A 20,047-nucleotide genomic window follows, 5' to 3' on the forward strand; every position below is an offset into this window, starting at 1 on the left:
AGACCCATAAGTAACATGTTTTCTTAAAGTACAAACATATACTAAATATTTATTTTAGATATTTTCCAACTACAAAAGATTTTTTTTCTTTAGGATATATCTGTTTTGTACTCTAAGGTCATATAAAATCAGGAATAGACCCAATGTTATAAAATCAGATATTTTCAAATCAAGAAAGGTTTCTAAAATTATTCCAAAACAAAAGAAACAAGAATACTATGGTAGTGTAATTTAATTCTGACCACACATATTCTAGGATGAAGTGCCCGTCTAAAGAATACTATGATAGTGTAATTTAATTTTGACCCCACATATTCTACGATGAAGTACCCATCTAGCATTCAATTTGTAGGACACACTCAAGTCACTGTATTTGTAGGACACACTCAAGTCACACTTATGCTTGCACTCCTTCAATTGTCCCAACAGCAATTTAACTTTTTGTCTTTGGATCCTTAATTTAAGAGAAGTTCTCCTCCAATTTCCAGTACCCTTTACGTCTCTCCCTTTATATTTATTTGTCTTTCTGGCATACTAGTATATGACTGTGTGTAGTGCCTGTACAGGCCATGGAGGAAGACCACAATCAGCCCCTGCTCTCCACTTTTTATGATGCCCATAATCCAAACGCAATTGACCAGAATAATTCTATAATTGAAAAGAAGCCCTGTTCAGTTACAGCTGATCACACATTTTATAATACTAGCATCATTGGCTTCTCAAGAGAATTCTATATTGAATTGAAGAAGCTTTGGTCCCTAGCCGGTCCATTTATATTTGCTTCAGTTTGCCTGTACGGCCTCGGCTGCTTCACTCAGATATTTGCTGGCCATTTGGGAACCATTCAACTTGCTGCAATTTCAGTTGAAAATTCAGTCATAGCAGATTTTGGCTATGGCATTCTGGTACATAGACATTCTATTCATCCGCAAAATTCACTATTTATTGTTCTTTCTTTCTTTTTTTTTTTCTTTTTGTTTCCTTAGATGCATGAAATTTAGCACCTAGATTAGATAAACTTTGTTCCCTATTTTCTAACAGCTTCAGAAAATCCTTGTGTCACCATTTAAATTTAGTTCCTGGTAGATGATTAATTTGCACGAGTCTCTTTTCTATGAAATTCCTTCGTCGGTAAATGGTAACTGATGAATGATTAATTTCATTTCTTCTGCAGGCAGGAACGGCAGGTGCATTAGATACTCTATGTGGACAAGCATATGGAGCGAAGCAATATGATATGCTTGGAATATACATGCAAAAGTCATGGTTTATCCTCACCAGTGCAACACTAGGAAATCTCTCTCTCTTCATATTTGCAACCCCAGTCCTGAAATTCCTAGGCCAAACTGCTACAATATCTACTGAGGCAGGAAGATTTGCCTTGTGGATGATTCCACAGCAGTTTGCATATGCATTGATGATTCCAACCACAAAGTTTCTCCAAGCTCAAAGCAAGGTTAAAGAGATGGCTCTGATAGCTGCGGTGGCGCTTTCTCTACATGTTTTTCTGGGCTGGTTTTTGATACTCAAGATAGGATGGGGTCTTCCCGGCGCGGCCCTGATGCTGAATTCATCATGGTGGTTTGTAGCAGTGGCTCAGTTCTTGTATATCATCTCTGGTAGCTGTGGTCAAACTTGGTCTGGCTTTTCATGGAAAGCCCTCACAAATCTTTCAGGATTTCTCAAGTTATCAGTGTTATCAGCTCTTATGCAATGGTATAATTCTTGGAATTCATGTATGTATATTGACTGAACTGACATATTGATTTGGAGAAATTGAATTCATTTTTAATCACTTGTACAACTAAAAGACCGAGTTCATCAAATTTTGGGGGGCAAAATTAGTAAAGAAGTATACTTAGCAGGGCATCCTTCCATTTATGCAGAAACCTTGAAAACTTCTAACATTTCAAGAAAGTATAAATTGATTTCTAAAATCTAGGGATGGCAAAGTCTAATTTCTATAGGCATAAAAACGAAAATTTTAATGTGTTTAAGGGGATATATTAGAATGTTTAAAATCTTGGGGGCAGCATCTGCCAATGACTTGTACAATCGTAATTTTTAAAATTGGATGTATTTACCATGACATTTTTTTCCTTGATATGATGTACTTTTTCCAAAAAAGAAAGTAAAAAAATAATGAAAATTTGGGCGAAAATTTGCAGTTTGCCATCGTGGAATGGGATGGCAGTGACCCTTCTTGCTGGATATTTAAAGAATGCTGAAGTTTCAGTGGCAGCATTGTCTATATGGTGAGTTCATACAATGGTCAAATCAAAACTCCATAATTGATGAATAGAACATTAAAGGTATGGATTGTTAGACAAGTCATATACCCATAAGCCAAAACAACTTGTGCAAGTTACCTAGTCCGAATTAAATAGATTTCTTCAGAACATGAGTTAACACTTTCTAGGTGACAATTATTAAAGATTCCCAAAGTTTTGAGTACCAAAACAAAAATACTTGTCCACTTTAGAACATGTTGAGGGGGAAAATGATGCAGCATGACCCTTTTTTGGATTTTTTTTGGGGGGGGGGGGGGGGGGGGGTGGTGGTGGGTAGGGGTGGTTAGTGATTGGTACCTTTTCGTTTACTTTAATGTTTAGTTTAGAGAAAGTCAGCTGCACGCAAGAAGACATTGAACTCAGAATTGGGGAGAAAGTTTAAGTTTTCTTGTCACAGCTCCAAGTTGGTGAAATTGACATATATGTAAGTTGTTAGAAAAATTTTTTTAAAAAATTAAGGAAAATGTTTACTGAATTGTCTGGCTATTATAATTAACCAAAATATCATTGTAGAAAATATTTCCCATACCAGTTCTTTTACTTTTTCCGTATTACTTGTTTTTATTGCCATATGTGCACTTATATTTTTTTAACTTCATTTTTTTTTTTTGAAAAACATTAACTCTCTAATTCCTACTTATCTAATTCTCAAAGACGCTCGTTAGACAAATTCTTAAAAAAAGAAAAAGAAAAAGTTGACCACTTAGAGAAAGGGTTGCTAAAAAAATGTTAAAAATCATAATTAATTAAATTGTTACTTATCTAAGTGTCGTACTTTGTTTATTGGTTTGGCATTTGCAGCTTTAATATATTGGGCATAGCCACCACGGTGGGCTCGGGGTTTAGTGCTGCCGTAAGGTATGTTTTAAATGTGGTTTATTTACCTTCAAGAAGGGGAAAAAAATATATAAAAGTCTCATTAGTCATTTAATTTCACAAGTTGTTTTATTGTAAAATCGTGGTATTTGATAGCAATAATTGTAAAACACAAAATCTATTATTAGAATAATACACGATAATTATCTATGAGTTCGAACTAATTTTACTTTGGACCTTTTAACTTATCACTCATTCTCACTTAAAATTTTGAAATTTCAATTTTTGGGACAAATTATACCATAAATTTGTATGTTCTTCCCATTTTAGTCCAATTATTACTCGTGTTGAAAAAGTAATGGACTTATTGCACATGCACTAGTTAGCAAGTCAAATTTAACTGTGAACCTCTAGCTTATTTTCTGCAATCAGTTTGCAACCCAAATTCTAATATTTGGACCCATAAAAAGTGCTCTGTTTTGGTCTATTCTTACAAAGTTGTTTTTGTCAATCATCCATCATGTGTCTATGTTTGTATTGATGATAATAACACCGATTGAAATATTACATGATATGCATGAAAGTGTAACATCTTAGTCAATTTGCTCTTTAATCGACATCTAAATCATGTTACAGGAAAATCAATCAAAGTACTTGAAACACTATATGATATGTTTTACCCAACTATGGAATAAATAGTTAAACAGGTTTATTCTTTGGTAAATAGGTCATTAATGAATACATTTTTTGCCCTTTAATTTATTGCTAATAACACCTTTTTTTTCTTTTTTCTTTTTGTACCATATTCCTCATTTACACATTAATACCATGTCCTTTTGTGGTTTAGTTAATATTTGAAGAATTATGAGATTACAAAAAAAATGACACAAATAATTCCATAAATCTAATCGAGACAGGGTATCTTAAATGTAAGGATAGAACAAAAAAAGAAAAAAAAGAGTTTGGGGATGCTAGGTGGAAATAGATAATTTATTAGAGGTGTAAAGTGAAATTTGACATGCTAATTAACGGTGAATAATGGACTCGGCATGTAAATGAGAATGGATTTAAAAGTAAAGGTTCAAAGTGGGAATGGGTTTTTAAAAAAAAAAAAAAGTAAAAGCCTAGTTAGTAAAACAGTTAATATGTAATCAAAAGGTCATGAATTCGAGCCATCAAGAAGAAAAATGGGAAAACATTATTGAGAGAGAGAGAGAATTAATGGATTAAAAGTTAGATGTAACATGAATCTTCCTTGGCTATGTATAGACTTCTAATCATGGCCGAAACTCGGGGGCTTGGGGGGGGAGGCCCTCAGCCTCCATGTCTTGAAAAATTAAGTTTTCTTCATTGAAAAGTTGAAATTTGTTTTAAAAAAATTGTATAAATTTGAACTATTACCCCTACAAAAAATTAAAAGTATTTCACATTGTAAACTTGAGTTTTAATTGAATTAGAGTTCGACCTCTCAAAAAAGAAAAGAAATAAAATTTCTAATTCCGCCTACGCTTATAATGACATTGGGCGTGCCTAAAATGACAGCGTGCGGGTGTCAAATGAATTGGGCTCGGGGCGATCAAGAGCTGCAAAATTGGCAGTAATGGTAGTCGGAATATTGTCCACCCTGTTCGGCCTTTTGTTTGCTCTGGTTCTGTTCTTACAACGGAAGCAATACCCAGCAATATTCTCAGATGATGAACAAGTTAAGCAGCTGGTGGAGGAGCTCACCCCACTTCTCGGAACTCATATAACTTTTTATTGCATTCCTGCAAATGGTACTCATCATTTCCAAAATTAATCCATTTTTGTGTGCTATAATCTTTTGGGTATTTTGAGCACTCTTTTAGTCATTTGTTCAAAATAGGTTACATATGGTGAAAGAGCTAGCATAATCTGCTAATGCTTAATTTCAGAATTCAACTCTATTAGATTGCCAATTTATTTGAATAGCGTTTGTGTACTGTGCATCCGATTGTGTTAGTGTACTGTGCATATACTGTCAATGTATAGAATATCAATACATAAAAGTTTGATGAAATATTTTTATCTCGGGTCGTTCTCATAGCAACATCTACAATAAAAGTAAAGCGGATATAGAGATAATCAACTCTTAGGGTTATCATGTTAATGTGGAAAAGGTGTTCTAGATTAGGAGAGAACAAGTATACAATATGATAAATTATTTATATTGAAGACTAATGAATAGAGAATTTTAACATTAATAGGTCAATTTCAAAACAATTTGGAAAAAGTTTGATTCAATTGGATTTTCTAAGCAAGCTTTTTTTTTTCTTTTTTTGTATAGGATGAGGCATTTGCACCGGAACTCTTCTACGAATTTCTTTACTCATTCTATTGTTGTCTTTTGCATTTACAAGGATTTTCCACCATCAAAATTTTGAGCAAAATTAATGCTTATGAGCAATACAACGTTTCAACTGTGTAGGTGTGGCTGCTGGAGCAGGGTGGCAAAATTTTGTAGCATATATGAATATTGGCTGCTATTTCCTGATTGGGGCTCCTTTGGGCATTGTATTATGCTTCAAATTTGACTTAGGCCTCAAGGTGAATTCATTAAGCTATTCTACTTTCACAAAATTGCCCATAGTTTTGATTAAACTATTGTTAAAACAGAGTTACTTATGCTAATTAATTAAACTAATGATGCAAATTTGGAAATATATTAATAATGTGATACAATTTAGTAATTATGCTTAACTAGGGACATCATAATTACAGTAACAGTACTGAATTTTACCATATTTACAAAAACAGCCCCTAAACTGTTTAAGGAACATTGTGGGGTGACTAGTAAAATGATGTTAAATTACTTTTTCAATGTGTGTGGATAACGACCTAACTCTTAAATTAGCACTTCTTAAATTTAATAACAAATACTATAGATGAAGTTTTGATTTAGTGATTAAGGTTGGGAACTATGAATTAGAGATTCTAAATTCAAATTTAACATATATACGTGATTTTTTTCTCCCAGTATTTGTGGGTTATATATGTTATAAAGTTGTAATCTCCGCCATTTTGGGTAACTTTCTAGTATTATTGAGTTGTAATTTTTACCATTTACAGGCTAATTTGTTAATTGTATCATTCCCACCATCGTGCGTACTGTATAATCTTATAGAAAAATTCAACACAAAATACTAATTTACTGCCTACTTGAATTTTGGTTGATTTCAGGGTCTTTGGTACGGATTGCTTCTTGGATCATGCCTTCAAATTCTAGGAATATTGTTGGTAGTTTGCCTAGCAAACTGGAAAAAGGAGGTGCCTATACTCACTTTACAAACTTTATAAATTATTTTGCATGAAAAATATTTTTTAATTAAACTAAGTGCAAGGCAGAAAACCATAAAATAATTTAATTCCTTCTAGAAACTAATCTAGTTATGGTGCTATGTAATTGCAGGCTTATGCGGCTCGAAAGAGACTAGAACAAATGGGAGGGAAAACGCTACCTCAAGATGATGAAGAGCCATGAATTTTGGAGGCAGAAATCGTAGAAATAAAATAAAGCTGAATCTAAGGTGTAACATTATAATTATATATATTAGGAAAATTGTACTCAATGACTCAAATTTTGTTCCATATCTTGTGAATATAAAATTAAGGGCTTGCATAGTGGATCTCCGTTATACTAGAATTTATATGTTCAACTGCTTGAAGATTAAAAATTTAAAATTCGTTATCTTTTTCAATATAGAAAACATAATTTTTCAATGAAAACATGTATATTTTTCTTGATAAATATCATGATTTCATTAAAGTTATATTTAATGGCAGATATTACATCAAACATACAAAGAGATACACTATATCTTGAGAATTAATAAGTGGAGACGTTATTCTATTATTCTCCTCCTTCTCTCTATAAAAATCCCCCAACTAAAATCTCATTCAACTCTCCTATGAGAGAGGGACCAAATAAATTTGCTCTAAAAAAATTCTCATTCAACTGTGTTAAATTTTGATTGAAAGTGGATTCTATAATCACACGGGCAGAAAAAATAGTTGCACTATAAATTTAGTGAAAATAAACGTATGTGAATTGCCCCAAGAAAAGTATGACCAGATCACCAGTTAAAGACACCTTAAGGAAAGGTCAAAGGAAAAACGTTTTCTTTAATAAGTGATCATGAACAAAGAAGAGGGGAGAAAGAATGTAAAGGACAGGTTCCGAATTCGAGACTTCTCACTTAAACAAAAAAAAAAAAAAAAAAAAAAAGACGAACAGAAAAGAGTTGGTTGCAAGAAACGTAACAATCAGACAGCATTTGTGGGAAGTGCTTTAGGGGATGTGTATTTTTTTTTTTTTTTTGGCTAAAAGATCATGGGTTTCTTGTGCAATCTGAATTGCATTAATTTATGGCTTGGCATATTGTACTTTTACCCCAAAGTTTTCAATATTGGTAGTTGAAAACTGTGTCGACAAATATTCTGGAATAATGAACTTTTAATTGGTTGAAGATTCTACTGTTTGAGGTGCATGTTGAGATATTATTTGTTTATTGCTAGTTCCTAATGCTTTCTAAAAAAAAAAAGTAACTTTTTTTAAACAATAAAAGTGAGAAAAAAAAAGGTAAGCTAGCTAGTCTGTTGTTAAGATAAACCAGAATAATCTGTTATTTCCATAATTCTGCCATTACATATGTCACTTTTGAGATTGGAGCATATGTTCTTGATTTTTTTTTTCTTGGTAAATAGGAGGTGTTAAACCCATGATTTTTCACTTATAATCTCTCCCCCCTACCATCCAACTCAATGTTCCTGATTGCATAATTGCAGGTATGTACAACTATAACAATACAGAAGCACAAACCAAACAAATTCTTCTTTTCTTTCTTGTAAATAAATAAAAATGCTCCAATCTTTATTTATGTATAATTGCTTATTGGGTTTGTCTAACTAGTTAAGTGCAGCCCAAGAGTTATATTTTTTAAAAGTAAAATTAAATCGGAAAAGTATATAAATGTACGGGAACAACGAATACGTGTATGTATATTGTATATTAAAAATACTCGGCACCTTAAATGCGCGCCTTAAATGCACTACTTAAAATTTAAAATATTTTACAAAGGGTTTGTCTAATGGATGTCCTCCTAACAATATGGGGTTTTAGGTATTAATATCCTAGAAATTGTAATTAAGGCGAGAGAATGTGGGAGAGTGCCTTTAGATTGTACGTTATAAGTTCCATCATATAAAAGTAATATTGAATCTATAAATTATGTTATTACTTTGTATTCCTTTCTTTTAACATAATCAATTGTTCTAAACTTGCTGGATAATTTACGGTGTAAATTGGTAAGCTGTCCTCTTAATCCTGTGCGTTTATTGAATACACTAAAGATGTGACAAATGAAAAGATAATGGAACACTCAAGCTTGAATTATAAGCATAACCTTAGACTTTTTCTCAACAACGAATTGTAGTTTTGCCCTGGAAACTTCTACAGATTCTTTGTACTTTTTTTTATTTTAAAAGGGTCAATTTATACTTTTCCTTCATGATTGTGGTCTTGGCCAATCATAGAAGCGCTAATTAATTATCTGACAAGATATAATTTCATCATAGTGCTAATCATGTTCTTTTGGTCAATTTGAACATCTATTCAGACCCCCACCAAGAATTATCAGTCATAAAAAAGCATGATATTGCGGATTCTTGACATGGCCAGTCATGCTTTGGAGTATATTCCCCCCCCCCCCCCCTCCCCCTCAAAAACCCCACCTTCCACTGTTTGTTTCTCAATAGTTAGTTTTCGTGGCCTTGTACACTATGAAGTAGACATAACTAAGTCATTGAACCACTTGTAACCAGGAACAACTTGATCTACATTACAGAATTTATTTCTTTGGAGCTTGAATTATTCAGTTTTATTTGGGTAAATTACATATAAGCCTCTTGTGGTTTTGCATAATGTCAAATGTTAAATGATCCTCCTATAGTTTTAAAATAACCCTATAATCCCATTGTGATTTTATATAAAGTGAAAAATTGACGAAATGAACCATTAGTTAAGGCAATTGAAGCACACGACGTTTCAAAAGTGCATGTGATAGAATCACAATATCCACTTAATCCCCTTATAATTTATATGAATATCCAATTTATGCCTCTGTAGTTTTATGTTTATCCACATAGTCCCCCTATGGTTTTACATAAGATGGTTATATCGTTGTTTGATTTAATATTTAAATAAGAACACTATTAGTATTTTAATTAACGACATTGTGGATGATATTTTTCGTTAAGTTTTCACTTTACATGAAATCATAAGGGGATAAAGTGCATATTTCGAAATGTTATGAGGATCATATGACAATCGATAAAAGCATAGGGGACTATTTGTAATATACCCATTTTATATTGAAATCAATCTAGATGCATGCCATACAATTTCAATTTAATTCGAACTTCAAATTTTGCAAATTAATATACATCCAAAAATTGTTAATATAAACATTATTAGTGTAGGAAAGATCTATACTTTAGTGGTTTGTCACGTGTTTTGATGCATTTAATAATTAGACACTTAGAGGAGAAAACGAAGGCCTTCAAATTATAGCTTGGTTACCATGGGCGCTCCAATAATTTAGTGGATTCAGCACAGAATGCAATTTACTGGGGCAATTCCTTCTTGTCTTAGTCGAGAGATTGAGTTAATTCACAGAAAACTCGAATGCCAAAAAGACTAGATCCCGTGTTCTAGCTTAAGCCATTTTCAAATCTAACCCGTGGGTTTACAATGCCGGCTGCTTAAGGTCGTTGTCTTTAATAGACCCCTGTGCATGAAAAGGGGGAAAAAAAAAAGGTAAATCATATTTGCACTTGAAATAGACCCCTACGCAAGAAAACAAAAGAAAGTTATTCTCTCCATTCCAGATTGTTTGTTGTAAATTCCAATTTTTTAAAAATAGTGACTTAATGGTAATATTAGTGGATTTGTGTCCAAAATTACCCTCAAAAATTCAAGTTTTAAAGGTGAATTTAGTATAAAATATAGATAAAAGTAGGAATGACATTAAAAAAAGAGATCAAAATTAATTTTGACTTTGGTAAGATAACAAATAGCTTGAGACATTTCAAAATGTAAAGTATGACACTTTCAATGAGACAAGGAAAACAAATCATATTTGTAGACTTTTAGTGATAGCTTCATGCTGGAAACTAAGCTTTTTTTTTCCCCTCTACTCCTTTGGCAACGATATGGATGCCATCATAAGCTTAAGCACATCTTCAATGTTTTAAAAACTAGAAAAGTTAGCAATCCAATTATACTTTAACTCCAAGGAAATTGAATCCCTGGAATGTCAAATACATAGGTGCTATCCTCTTCTCTTCCTCTCATTTTCTCCAATTTCTCTCTTCTTTTTCTTCACTTTTCATACAATCTTCCTCTTCGGGAGGAAGATCACCTCCCGTAGATTTTATTTTATTTTATTTTTAATAAAATCTCTTTTAAATTTTCTTCATAAGAATTCTCCGTTTCTCTTATGGTTCTTAGTTAGAATTTTTTTGTTTCTCCTGGAGGTTTCTAGTAAGAATTTTCTTTTTTTTTCTTTTGTTATTAGATCCGAATTTAACCTAGGAGACAAAAATTAAATGACTTACACCCAACTGACCACTTAGGGTACTGGTTAGCTCGCTCGTTGCTCGCGCTCCTTTCCCTTATGTTAGACATTCCTTCTAATTAACAATTACTTTTTCCTATTATAGTGCTGAATTCGACAATGTAGAAAATCAATAATCACTTTTACTCACCATTATAGAATACTAATTTTATCTTTCATGAGTACTGATTTTGCACTTTTAACTATTCATTTCTTGACTTTCGATGCAAATCAACAGTGCCAAAAGATACCCTTTAGATAATTAAGAATTTGCCTTTTATAAAAAAGTGACACTTGGTCTCTTACTGAACCAGTGCCCTAGAAGCAATTGCTAGATAAACCCTTAACAAATCAAGTGCATAATGGTTAGTAACAAACAAATAAAAGATATGCTTGATTCATTTTTCTTTTTGTGTATGCGAATCAAAAGTAGAAAGTAACTCCACAGTAAATCGGTAGGCAGGCATTTACTACTTAATCAGAGAGTTGTGGCATCAAGTGCAGGTTAAGTGGCTTTTTAAAAATTTTAGACGGGTACGTAGTCCGGTGGTGATTCAGTGCTCACCGGCACCCCTAGACCCGGTTGGGTCTTCCCCTTAAATTAAGATAGTGTAGGATACTATAGATAAAAAAGTGACAATTAACCAAAAAAAAAAAAAAAGTGCACGTATGTGTTGGTTGTCTCTGCAAAATGCTGTGACAGAAGAAGTATAGGAGCCAAACACACCCACCCGCCATGTTTACATGTTGCTTAGCATGTGTTCTTACACAATTGGCATTTGAGATGTGGAAATTAATGCAACCAATCATGTGCTTAGCACGTGTTTTATTTTATTCTTTGGGAATAAGAACTATATGAGTATAATTAATAGAAGACTTGAAAACATCATTACTCAAGAAAGGATGTACAAATTGAATAACATCTTGCCCAGTAATATGCCAAAATTTTTTATAAGCAAAATCTGTCAATTATAGTGACTCTTTACGCAATGCTCCTCCTGACTTTGTTAGGCAAATGATGAAAACTTATAAGTTTTACTCACCATTATAGAATACTCAATTTTTTATAAGTTTTTTTGATAAAACTTGTGCAATTTCACGTAATTGATGGAGAATATATATGATGAAAACAATTTTCCAACATGTAATCCCAATTGAACTTGTGAAATCATTGAGGGGCCGGAACTCCGTTAACGAAAATGTATTGATCTGTTTTTGGTCCCATCCAGCTTGCCCAAAAAGGCTGATATGATGGTTGGAAACAAATTGGGCCTCATGGGCTTGGATGTGGGCTTTTCGGGACACCCTAAACTAATGAAATTTTGTGCTTGAGCTCTAGGCCTATTTGGAACCCGAGTTTTTTTGCTCCATTCTATATAGACAAGTTTTCCAAAAATTTTGTTTATAATAACCTTCCAAAAACATTTCAAAATCTTTAATATACACCCCCCAAAATATCCAAAAGTAAATAAATGTTTTACTTTCTTAAATCTCCTTTTCTTCCTCCTCCCCCATCTAAGCCTAATGCTGTCAAGTGATGCTTTGCTGACCGACTCCTCTACCAACAATCTCCCTTTTTCCTCCTCCTCCTCCTCTTGCTCTCCCTTTCCTCTCTCCTTCTTTCCTTTCATTCTCCCCCTCTCCCTTCCCTTCCCATGTCCCCCTATCCTCCTCTCCCCTCCTCTCCCTTCCCCTGCTCCATTCCTATCCCCATATGGGCCTTTGGTCACAATTGGTCATTGGGACCAAAGGCCACAAGGGAGAAGAGGTGGCGGATGAGGGGAAAGGAGTCGAAGAGGGGGGGAAGGAGGAGGAGAGGAGAGGGAGTGACTGTGAGAGAGAGAGAGAGACTGAGGGAAAAAAAAAAGAGGAAAGCCAACACCATCACTATTGGTGAAGGTGCCGGTGACCACAGCAAGTAGTGGGGAGAGAGTAAAGAGGAAAAGTAGTGGTGGGATGGGGGAGAAAAAGAAAAGAGGAAAGAAAAGGAAAAAGAGAAAAAAGAAAGTTTTACACACCTCAAAAAATTTTTCTACAAATTTTATAGTTAGTAATAGTTAAATTTTATACAAACACCCAAAAAACTCATCATCCAAATAGGTCCAAAAAACTCACGATCCAAATAGGCCCTTGTTGTTCAGACAAGATCTTTTGTCAATTAGGAAATAAAGTTTTCCTATTCTGTGTCCGAAGAAAATGTGAATTATATATTTTCTTAGCTAAAAATGTTTAGGCCATGTTTGGCAAATAATTTTTTGGGTTGTTTGTCTAATATTTTACTGTAATTTACTATAAAATTTGTAGCAAAACTTTTTGAAGTGTATATAAAGGAACTTTCCTTATTTTCCCTTTTCTTTTTCCTTTCTTTTTCTTTTGCCCTGTCTTTCCTCTCATTTTCTTCTCCCTCACTCCACTTCTCTTCTTTCCCCTCCCTCCCCACTGGTCGATCGTCGTAACTGGCACCTCCACCGACGTTGATCACAGGTGGTCCTTTTTTTCTTTTTCTCTCTCTTTCCTCCCTCTCCTCTGGTTGTGATGGAAAAAAGGGAAGGTGGCCGGGGGAGGGAGGGGGAGGAGGTGGTAGGGGCGAAAGAAGGAGGGGAGAACAGGAGAGAGAGATAGAGAGAGGAAAGAAAAGAAAGAAAGACAAGTCGCTGGCACCGGTGCTATTCGGTCCATGGTAGAGTTCAAGTCCAGCCCATACAATTTCACTAAGTCATTGAAGAAGAGGAAAACTCGAGAGAGCATGAAGTGTTATTTTCTCCTTGGAGTAACGCCAGTGCGAATGAGCTCGTTCTGTCCTTTAGTTGCACCGACTTATTTTACATGGTTCAAAGATGTAAGTCAAGATTGTCATTACATTGAGTTGCTTCCGTGGTATAGTTATTAAACCCGACCCGACCCGATAGTTGAATCGGTCAACTCGATGACTTGGGCATTAGATTGGGTTAGGTCTCTAATTTGACTGAACAAGGAATTGACCTGGTCAAATTCGACCAACCTGTTTGAGTTAGTGGTTCAATCAGAAACTCGTGCGGTTTTCCAATTGATCTAATTTACTTTTTTTCTTTTTACAGTTATGGGTCTTTGTTTTTGAAATAAAGTGTATATATGCTTTAATAAGATTTGTACTTTGGATTTTCATTTAAATGTGCATAAGACTTTACCACTTACTTAGTTTTTATTTGATAACTAAATATTTTTTTAATTTACTTGTTTACTTTTTTATTATACAATTAATATTTTTAACTTTTAAACTAACAGTATTTGAGTAGTTAAAAGATCCCTCTATTCTAAACAAAAAATAGAATAATGAAAAATAATGCTATTTTTTCAAAACAAGTGATATAATTGCATTTTATACTTGACTATACTATTTATTTATGTAAAAATATGATAAAATGAAATTAAATCTTCTATTAATAACTATGTATTCATTATATATCTTTTTAAGTACAACAATTAGGATCTAAAATCAATTATTATGTATTTTATTTATATTAAAATTAGTATTTTATATTTATAAATATTAAATTAATACTCATCGGTTCAACCACTGTCCAGTGACCAGTGATCTATTGACCCAATCCCTCTCTTAAGCGCTTTGTCGGGTCGAGTTTAATGACTATGCTTCATGACTTAGTGTCTTACCTTATATATGATTCTTTTATTTTTTTAATTTAATATCTTGTAGTACAATGCTTGTTTACTAATAAATAGAGGGAAATATAGCAAGTATAGTTGAGGTTTACATCTAATTTTAAAAAGAAATATAAAAACTAATCGTATCTATGCCAAGTCCTTAAAAATTACACCAAACACTAATCATATCTATTCCCAATTCCTTAATAGATGTGAATAGTAATCTAGCTTAGGTCTTGTTTGATAACCCAATTCACTACTTAAATTTAATGGAATCAAATCGTAACATGTTCAAACATGCTTGATAATAAAAATAGAATATCTAAATTAATTATGTGACACTAAATTTCTTAGGTAGAAGTTACTCCAAAAAAATATGTGATAAGTTATTTACTTATCACTTAAACTAAGTTTGGGAGTTTAGGATAGAAAAGAGAAGAGGGAAAACTTAAGTTATGAGAGAAGAGAAGGGATTGTTATGTTGTTTGGGAGTTTTGAGAATTAGTGGAATGATTTTGGATATAAAAGTCATTAAATATTTGTTCAAGACATTTTTAAGGATAAAATAGGTATTTTAAAAAACTTTTATAAGCTTCCTCCAACTTTCTCTTCATTTCTCTCCAATTTGGGAGGAAAAATTTTACTTATTATTTATCCTCTTAAATCCTTCCATTTCTCTTCTTTTCTTTCCTAATTAAAACTAACAAACGAAGGAAATGTTCACTTTCTCTTCTTTCCCTTTCTTTTCTCTCCAAATCATCCACTCCCAAACGAACCCTTAATGTCATATACACTCAAATATACTAGATTTAGTATTTAATAACTTAGTAACTTAAAGGATTTAGACTTTAGATTTTAGAGTTCAGAATTCAGATTTAGTACTTAACAACTTGGTAACTTAATGCATTGTTAGTATTTGAAGGCCTAACATCTAAATTGACTAAAGGAATAATTTCATAAACATCCTTAATGTTTATGACAATTACAGGCAATATCTTTTAGGTTTGAAAAATTACAGTTATCTTCTGGTAAAATGACTAGAACAACCTTCATTTAAGCATTGAGTCTAACATCGTTAAGGCAAGTAATGGACTCTAAATTGAAATTACAAAATATTAACAAAAAATTAAGCAAATATAAGAAGCCAATTTTACTCAAATTACCTCAAATTCCTTCTTGATCCTACCAGCTATTCCATATCCAAAAAGCTCCATATTCACGCTCTTCTTCCAACAGTTCCAGTATTCTCCATTCTCTATAATCGTCATCACTTCTTCCTTAAATAAAGATCCTCTTGAATGAACTTTCCATGCATGGCATAAGGTATCGAGATGGCATTTGTTGACAATTTTGAACGGAGAATTGGGGAATTAGGGTTAATTTAAAGGTAACAAAATGATGGTGGTCTCTAGTTTTCAAGATATTTTTGCAGAGTTTAAAAGGTCGGAGATTTAAGGAGATAAAATGGCAAGAATATAAGTTGCTGGAAGAGCAGTGCATTTCCATCTTGGATGTTTTTGGAATTCAGAAATAGAGTCCATAATTTGGGCAAATAATGAGTACTTTTAAGGGACATTGTGTATCAAAAAGATGGTGGACAACTTTTACATGGCTTGAACTTGAAGGAAGTCAAAAAACCAAAATGCCCAACTACCTATTTTGTACCAAAATCATCCCATCTGTAAGACTCTTTCTTGATTTAAATTTACAGTATGGTTGAAGCTAAATCAGCGATACCATACCAGAAAAGTTAAGCGGAGAAAAGCAATTCAGAAATTTGATATATGCATACCCCTTCTTTTAGAAGGGTTTAGTTGATCAATTTTTTGTTTCAAAGAGTGGGATTCTTCTGCTACTCCAGATTTGCATTTTCCATGCCATTTGGAGTAAAGAATTAGAAGATTTTCTTCTATTTCTTCACTAGCTTAAGGCCTTATGGAATTTGCATTACAAAAAGAGTTCTACGTTGGGAAGGTAGAAGTCTATGTAATCAATATTTGAATCGTCGTTTTCCATTGGATAGGAAAATTGGACAAATATTTTAGATAGAGGATCCCGGGCAGTAAAATATATAAATTTGCTCAATGCTGAGGGTCAAGATGAGACGGACCTCAAAACTTGAGATTTGTCATGCGTACAAGTGAAGGCGAAAAGTGAGAATCGATCAAAAGTTAGATGTAATATGAATCTTCTTCTTTGGTCATAGACTTATAATGAAAGAGTTTGGCTAATGACTGCTTCGGGACACACTGTTAAGAGGAGCAAGTATTAATTTTTAACAAAAGTGTAACTATTTTGAGAAAGTGTCTAAATTTAGAGGGTGTAATAAAACAAATGTGTCTATTCACATAGTAAATAATGTATAATTTAAATATTTAACAAATGTTTTGAAGTCCCCCTTAGAAAAAATCATAATGAAATTTGGCATGCTATCAAGAGATGCAAAATTCTCAGTAATGGTGGTTGGAGTACTCTCCACTCCGTTCGTCCTTTTTGTTTGCATTGGTTCTATTCTTACAACGGAAGCAATACCCAGCAATCCTCTCAAACGATGCACAAATTAGACAGCTAGTGAAGGAGTTCACCCCATTTCTTGGAATCTACAAAAAAAATTTCTTGCATTAATTCCTTCAAATGGTGCTTACTATTTCCAAATTAATCTCTTTTTGTATGTAATAATCTTCTAGGTATTTTGCGCACTCTCTTACACATATGTTGAAAAAAGCTATATATATGGTGAAAAGTGAAAACCGAATATAATCTACTAATGCTTAATTCCATAAAACATTTGACAATTTGACTAGATTGCCAAAATTACAAGTCACAACATCATCTAGTTAAAAATAAAGAGGATACAGAAGTAATCAACTGTTAGAAATTAGTGGTATCATGTTAAGGTGGAAAGGGTGTTCTAAAATAGGAGAGAACAAGTATGCAATGTAGTAAAATATTTATATTGAAGATTACTTAATAGAGAATTTTACTATTAACAGGTTAATTTGAAAAGGAATTGGACATAAGTTTGAATCAATCGGATATACTAAGCATGCATTTTTTGTATATGATGAGACATTTGCACCACAGCTCTTCCATGAATTTCTCTTGTTATTCTATTATTGTCTTTTATATTTACAAGGATTTTCCACTGTAAAAAATTTGAGAAAAATCAATGCTTATAAGCAACATAACATTTCAACTGTGTAAATGTGGCTGTTGGAGCAGGATGGGAAAATTTTGTAGCATACATGAATATTGTCAGCTATTCCTGGGTGGGGGCATCTTTGGGTATGGTATTGTGCTCCAAATTTGACTTAGGCCTCAAGGTGAATTCATTAAGCTATTCTACTTTCACAAAAAATGCCCTTAGTTTTGATTGAGCTATTATTAAAACATGGTACTTCTGCTAACTATTTAAACTAATGATGCAAATTTGGAAATATATTAATAATGTGATACAATTTAGTAATTATGCTTAACTAGGGGCATCGTAATTACAGTAACAGTACTGAATTTTACCATATTTACAAAAATAGAACCTAAACTGTTTAGGGAACAATATGGGGTGGCTTGTAAAATGATGTTAAATTACTTTTTCAATGCTTGTGGATAACGAGCTAACTTTTAATTTAGTACTTCTTAAGTTTAATAACAAATACTATAGATGGAGTTTTGATTTAATGATTAAGGTTGAGAACTAAGGAATTAGATATTCCAAATTCAAATCTAACATACATGTGTGACTTTTTTCTCCCAGTATCTGTGGGTTTTGTTATAAAGTTGTAATCTCCACCATTTTGGGTTACTTTTTAGTGTTATTGAATGGTAATTTTTACCATTTAAAGGCTACTTTGTTGATTGTATCATTCCCACCAGCATTGTGGCTACCTTCTAACTACTTGAATTTTGGTTGATTTCAGGGTCTTTGGTACGGAATGTTTGTTGGGGCATGCCTTCGAATTCTAGGAAGATTGTTGGTACTTTGCCTAGTAAACTCGAAAAAGAAGGTACCAATACACCCTTTACAATTATTTTGCTTGACAAATATATTTTGATTAAACTAACGGTTCATTTGATAAAACTGAACTCTAAATACTGAAATCTGAATTTTAAAATTTGAATCAATTAACTTATTGAATTATTAAATACTAAATTTGATACAATTAGGTATATATCACATAACTATAAGTGAATAGGTATCACTTATTTTTTGGTGCAAGTTCTAATTAGAAAATTCAATCCTACTTAATGAATTCAAATGTTCAATTTTTTGTTATCAAACGCTTGTAAATAGTTAAGATCTGAATCTATTAAATTTAAGTACTAAATTGGGTTATCAAACAGTGTCTAAGTGCAAGAGAGCAAACCATAAAATCATTTTATTTGTCCTAGAAGCTAAACTAGTTATAGTGCTATGTAATTGCAGGCTTTTGCGGTTCGACAAAGACTAGAACAAATGGGAGAGAAAAACGCTACCTCAAGATGATGAAGAAACTGTTGGAATGTATGCCCTAAAACAATGATTTTGTTTAATACATTCCTTATTATGTTTTGTATTTTAATAACTTCTTCTTTATCTGTTGAATGCTAGATATAACTGATAAAATCCTTAGAATACTTATTAATGTGATGGTGGTCACAAGTGTTGATGACTATAAGATATCAATAACATTTATAATAATATTCTTAAATTTCTCAAGTCATAGTACTAATAAAATAGGACATCATTAGTATGAAAAGACTAGTATACAATTAGTCTCTATTTAATGTAAGTAGTGGTTGTTCTCATCAATCATGGTATATAGATACTTAGATTAATGTGTAGATGATTTGTAAAGTACAAATACATTGGAATGATCCGCTTAGAGATCCTATAAGGATATCTATTTAGTGTCAATGGTTGTATCTCTTGTGATAAGTTATGTAAATGATCCTACGACTTGAGATCACCATAGTATCTTGAGTGTGAATCATTACATTTTGACTCTATTGCTTGTTACTTATTAAGAGTGACTTATAGAATAGAGATTGGGTGTAGTGTGAAGCACGGAAAGGTAATGAGTGATCAAGATAGGATTCACCACTCTGATAGTAGGAGTTGATATCCGGATGGCCACTAGTAGGAAATTAACCCTAAAAGGTCGACTACATTAAGTTAATTGAAGAATATCTTCAAGTTAACCTAATCTAGGGTTAATCTAGAAACTAGTAAATTTAATTAGCCATTAAGGAACTGGCACTTATTCCTTATTCCTTGACTAATTGGATATCGGTGGTGAAACGATAATAATTAAATGGTAACTTCTCATGCAAAGGTTAGGTCAAAATTCCCTTGACTAATTCCGGGTACTTGGGTGGTCATGATGTGTTGCTAGACACCGCTCATGATTTATAATTATGAATTAATTAATTATTGTAATTAATAATAAAATAAAGTTGTCTATTTTATCTAATTCCTTTTGGGAATTATAAGTCATAATTATTGCCAATATATTTGGAGCCTATTGGATCACACGCATTAGAGTTTTGATTCTGGATTAAAATTATGTGTCCAAGTGAAGACTTGAAAATAAAGTATAAGATACTTTCGGGATTTAATTACAAAAAAAAATAAATTCCAGACCTATTTGAGTAGATAGGAAAAAATAGTTATCTCCTATCTATCAGATA

The 20,047-nt window shown here is 32.7% G+C and overlaps 1 protein-coding gene across 1 annotated transcript; it reads left to right on the forward strand.

The window, feature by feature from the left end:
- The first annotated feature begins 479 nt into the window (after nucleotides 1–479).
- Nucleotides 480–6,746, forward strand: LOC113732274 (protein DETOXIFICATION 29). The gene is made up of 8 exons (XM_027257958.2): nucleotides 480–905; nucleotides 1,175–1,716; nucleotides 2,169–2,255; nucleotides 3,093–3,149; nucleotides 4,650–4,882; nucleotides 5,554–5,672; nucleotides 6,306–6,392; nucleotides 6,535–6,746. The coding sequence occupies exons 1-8, from the start codon at nucleotides 570–572 to the stop codon at nucleotides 6,604–6,606; spliced, it is 1,533 nt and encodes a 510-aa protein (XP_027113759.1). The 5' UTR covers nucleotides 480–569; the 3' UTR covers nucleotides 6,607–6,746.
- Nucleotides 6,747–20,047: the final 13,301 nt, after the last annotated feature.

This window comes from Coffea arabica, chromosome 2e (genome assembly GCF_036785885.1).
Source record: "Coffea arabica cultivar ET-39 chromosome 2e, Coffea Arabica ET-39 HiFi, whole genome shotgun sequence".
NCBI lineage: Eukaryota > Viridiplantae > Streptophyta > Magnoliopsida > Gentianales > Rubiaceae > Coffea > Coffea arabica.

Bases quoted from the DNA above. Each gene is read 5' to 3' on its own strand.
- LOC113732274 (XM_027257958.2), top strand. From the start codon at position 570: ATGGAGGAAGACCACAATCAGCCCCTGCTCTCCACTTTTTATGATGCC. The intron at 906-1,174 runs GTACATAGACAT...TTTCTTCTGCAG, and splicing joins ATTTTGGCTATGGCATTCTG to GCAGGAACGGCAGGTGCATT. The intron at 2,256-3,092 runs GTGAGTTCATAC...TGGCATTTGCAG, and splicing joins GTGGCAGCATTGTCTATATG to CTTTAATATATTGGGCATAG.